At 41.1% G+C, this 4,848-nt stretch overlaps 1 protein-coding gene across 2 annotated transcripts in view; it reads left to right on the top strand.

Annotated features, from left to right (window-relative positions):
* The window catches only part of LOC109516984 (uncharacterized), a 14,710-nt gene that overhangs the window by 6,892 nt on the left and 2,970 nt on the right, over nt 1-4,848 (top strand). Inside the window, exon 8 of one of the 2 annotated variants that reach the window (XM_019871835.1) lies at nt 2,243-2,409. In XM_019871835.1, the coding sequence (XP_019727394.1) occupies nt 2,243-2,394 (152 nt within the window). In that variant the 3' untranslated portion in view covers nt 2,395-2,409. Of the gene's footprint in view, nt 1-2,242; nt 2,416-4,848 lie in introns of those variants that run through there. The other variant, XM_019871836.1, reaches the window with a different exon arrangement.

Genomic DNA, 4,848 nt, shown 5'->3' with positions numbered 1-4,848 from the left:
ATTCTCAGAAAAGTAAATTTACTTTTCTGAGAATGCTTAGGCCAGCAGAGAAGGCCTTGCTGGCCCTCAGGGTCCGCCACTGCTTAATTACTTTAATATGTAATGTCAATTTATATCGACGTCTTTGGCTGTGTCCATGAATTCTGGGAGACCAACCACATCCATGCCTTGTGAGTGGTTTCCAAAGCGAGAAAAATTGCTGAAAAAAAGTTCCACCTGACTGCCAAAACACTGGAAAACCTTTTTATTTTTAAAGTAAACTTTTATACAGAAAAATACATCTTTTTTAAAAATGTGCCTCTGACAAGATCCAAACAACGTCGGGGTGGTAGGTGGATCCCAAAAATTGAGACTTAGATAAATAGCGATACAAAAATATTTATTTAAAGAAAACCAAGAGACCGACAAAGTAAAAACAGAAATCGCTGGCCACCAACAGCCAGGAAAACCCATAGAGAACGAAAAGCACTTGCAACCGGCAAGGAGAAATTGAAAACCGAAAACCCTCAAAATGAAATGACAAGAGTCCACACACACGAACTTAAAGCGAGTCAAAAATAACTTGGCAAAAAGGATACTGACAAAACAAAAAAACTATCAAGGCAAAAGTGAAGATGTACGATACAGGGGGTCGACACCCCGAGGCTCCAGAGCCGCATGCGGCTCTTTAGCGCCACCCTAAAGTCTCCCCGGAGCTTTTTCCAAAATGTTTGAAAATGGAAGGAAATATATTTTTTGTTTTAATATGGTTTCTGTAGGAGCAAAAACACGACACAAACGTTCTTAACGTTTTCCAATGCTGTAAAAATGTGTAGAATAAATTTCAACATTTCTGTCAACGAGGATTTGCGTCATAGCCTGCGACACATTTCTATGGGCAGGGCGGGATGCCAGGCAGGTGGCTGTTGCAAAAAAAAACATTAAAAAAAAATCAGCGTTTCGTGTGCAATTCACCGAGTGTACCGGCAAAGAATGGGAATCTGGAGGGCTGAGAGAAGCATTTTAAAACGGCAGACGTGAGCTACGACAGTTAACACGCTGCAAAAGTGCGTCAGGTCTCGACGAAGGTCGGTCGGCATTTGTGTGTAAGTGGGTGCGTATGCGCCCGTGTGCAGTAACGGGTCGGTTGATCGAAAATGAAATCTTCGGTCAAAAAAGGTTGGGCACCCTTGCTCTACAGGATGCAGTGCTTGATTAAAAACATTTAATCAGGGAGGCTCATTGTGTATTTGTAGGCAACTTAGTCATTTTGATAGGAGACTAATATAGATACATACAGCATGTGTTTCCTTCATGATACGTCTTAAAGAAGGCTTTTATTGTTTTGCGGCTTCAGACATATTTGTTTTTTGTATTTTTTTGTCCAATATGGCTCTTTCACCATTTTGGGTAGCCAACCTCTGTACTATACTATACTGCAGTGATTCCTAACCTTTATTGACCCAAGGCACATATTTTAAGTTCGAAAAATCACGCGGCACACCACCAAACAAAATTGTCACGAAAAGAGGATTCAGATGTCAATTTCACACTTTTTGCCATCTAAGAGAAGATCATTTGTTCTTTCTGTCACTACACAAGTCGATGGCATATATAGAGGGACAAAGATACATTCTTTGTAATTAATTAATAATTTTCTCTCCAATGAAGTAAAATTTGATAATTTCCCGCGGCACACCATTAGAGCTCTTTCGGCACACTAAGGTGCCCCGGCACACTGGTTGGGAATCACTGCTATACTGCATACAAGTTGCCCTCAATGCAATGATTTGTAAGGTCCAGCAGTTCCGTATTGAGGACCAGAGTGAGACACTATCAATACAGTTTGCCCAATGTGCCCACAATGCATCACACGTGGTAATGAAAGATGACTCCTCTCCGACTTCATCCTCAAAGAGGCAAATCTGAGTACATATATGTCCCTGCCTAGGACCTGTTTGCCCTGGATGATCCTACCAGAGGCATCAAATCCCGGACAATTTCGCTCCAAGTGTTCCGAAAATGACATCGCCGTGAAATTGGATCCCAAAAAAGCATAATCAAAATACCAATTGTACAAAATCAAGTTTGTGAAATAAAAGGGGCCCATTAAACACAAGTACAAACAAAAGAAGCGACACGACAAAAAAGTCAATGCAAAACTAGAATTGTACAGTAAAGTACAACCAAAGGTAATGACAAAAAGAAAAAAAAAAGTTAAGTTTCTGGCATGTGATGACCCTTTGCTTCCTCATACTTGTAGTTGTGCTGTTAGCGGCCGCGTCATTGCTGTATGCTGTCCGGCTTGTCCTGGTGATTTGGCGCCACTGCAAGCAGCCGCTCTATAATGGCGTCAGCCCGCAGGCCGTGGAGCCAATGGAGCCTGCCAACCACCAAAAATGGGCACTCAGATGAACACCTCTTCATGTTGTCATTGAAAAAAAACTGTCACGGCAGTGTGTTGTTTTGCACACGCTGTAAGACTCATGTGTAAATGATGTATTTTTCCGTACAGTGTTAATAATTTACGCAAGATGACTATTCGATTATCTATTCGTATGCCTGGTTGATCTCTCGCAGACTGATCTCTGAACCTTTTATCGGGCTTGCCTGCTGATTTCAGCTTCAAATGATCATATAAGTCTTGATGCCATTCATGTGCAAAAAATAGACTCCAACATCACACATTTCTTGTGCTTGTATATTTATTCGGAAATAATGTCTGTGCATGATACAAGCTGTTTTTAAAATGCAGTTTTGGCTGTGACTGAAAGAAAGGCAATACAGGTACTTGTGTTTCATGGTTTATTTTATGTTAATTGTTTCCCATGACAATAATAAAGTGGTGTCACTTAGTTCCTCTTAGCTAATTAGCAGTCAAAAAAACAACAAGGCACATCAGCTATGGGAAGGCAGGGCAAGTTTATTTGAGATTTATAGACCAACAAGAAGATTTTAAAAAATATTCTTTGACTCAATGGAAGCCAGTGCATTGATGCGAAGACAGGTGTGATGTGGTCCAGTTTCCTGTTGTTTGACAGCACTCTGGCGGCAGCATTTTTGATCAGCTGCAGCTATCCGATTGCCCTTTTGTTTTTTTTAAATAAATCAAAACATGTTTTGACACCATTAAACTAATCTCGGCTTCTGAGAGTGACAAATAACCCTTAATTCGAGCTATTCTTTTAAGGTGCTAATAGGCATTTTGGTATTTGCTTTTAAGTGGATTTTTAAAATTCGGGTCTGAATCAATAATTACAAAATTTATGGCTTGATTCATAGCTTTGAATGACAGAGTTAAAGTGAGCGCTGATCTCGGACCTTTCATTATTGGGGACAAAACCAATCATTTCTGTCTTTTCTGGATTGAACTGGAGAAAATTCTACTCCATCCACTCATTAATTTGATGAATACACTCAATTAATGAACAAAATGAACTATAGTCATGTGAGGATGCTGAATGTGTGTGTCATCTGCATAAGAATGATAAGAGACTGTTGATGTTTTGAGCAAGGGCCAGCTATAAATGTGAAATATAAGTGGTCCAGGAATTGACCCTTGAGGAAACCTGCATGTAGCGATGGGCTAATGAAGCCATGTGAAGCTTTTGAGGCCTTTGTCATATTCATTTGGAAAAAAAAAAGTAAAAATGCTCAAAGCCAAATAAAATATATGACACAAGTGTGTGTGTGTGTGTGTGGGGGGGGGGGGTCTCTGTGTGCGTGTTATTAATATTCTATATTTTTGTGTTAGTGCACACTGCACCCTAAGCATCCTCTCAGTTTCACTTTCACAGAAAAAGTATTTAAAAAAAAAAAAAATAAAGCAGGTCACCTTTAACCTATGGCGGCGCGTGACCCGCATCACCGGAAGTTATTAGCGGTCATCAGTCTGCAATTGCAGCTTGCGATCACAGCTGTTGACTTGTATCTTTTTTATTTTCATTCAAAATATGGAGCGCCAAGAGAGGCATTTTAAAATGGTACACGTGAGCTACATGAGTGAGTGTGTTGCACTGAGGATGCTGCCAAAGCGTGTCTCATGCCGCCGCGTCAGGTCTCAACTAAGGTAGGCACGGATTCCTTTCAACAAACTCACAAGCTCTTGTTTGTATCCAGCCATCTCGTTACCTCCGCGTCCCGCGTCCTAGACGCGTAATTTTCCTGCGGGACGCACAGTTCCAAATAATGTGTGTTTCTGGGACGCAAAGAAATTTCTCAGTCAAAACAAAAAAAAAACTACGGTACATCTTTTTTTCCAGCAACGATCGCAGTTTGACAATCGCCACTGTTGTTTTGATCTCGTATTAAGTAATCTCGCGTGACGAGATTTACGTTCTCGCAAGACGATTTACTTTGTCGCAAGACGAGATTGGCGAGTTGTGTAACGTTAAGGTAAGTGTTGTGAAAGTTTATTGCAGAAATATCACAGAGGAAGCAGCTAAAGTTGGAGTTTTTTTGCGAAAATAAGTTGACTTTGAGAAAGCATCATTGGGAGCAGAGGAAATCACAAAGGTGTTAACTTCTGGGTGAGAGGACGCTGGCGTGTATGTCGCCGCTTCTCACTCCAAACTTTCCAAACTTTTCGAAGCTCAGATATTCCTTCAGATTTTTCTTTTGCTCTTCTGTTTTGGACTATTTGGACTGTGGGCACTGTGATTGATGTAACCTGAATCATCGCTTCACCCGACCAATCAAACCCCAATCGTAACTTAGTCCACGGGCTAACGCCGGTAGCTTAAACTTACCAGCTGTCACCACACCGGCCTTTCTCCCTCGTCATGGGGCGCCAAAACATCGCTGCCTTTGGATTATTCCTGATACTCCTGACGTTCTGCCATCATCCAGTGACAGGACTGCTCCACTATT

Source organism: Hippocampus comes, unplaced genomic scaffold (genome assembly GCF_001891065.2).
Source record: "Hippocampus comes isolate QL1 unplaced genomic scaffold, H_comes_QL1_v1.1 scaffold412, whole genome shotgun sequence".
Classification (NCBI taxonomy): Eukaryota; Metazoa; Chordata; class Actinopteri; order Syngnathiformes; family Syngnathidae; genus Hippocampus; species Hippocampus comes.
This window is presented reverse-complemented; position numbering and strand designations above follow the sequence as displayed.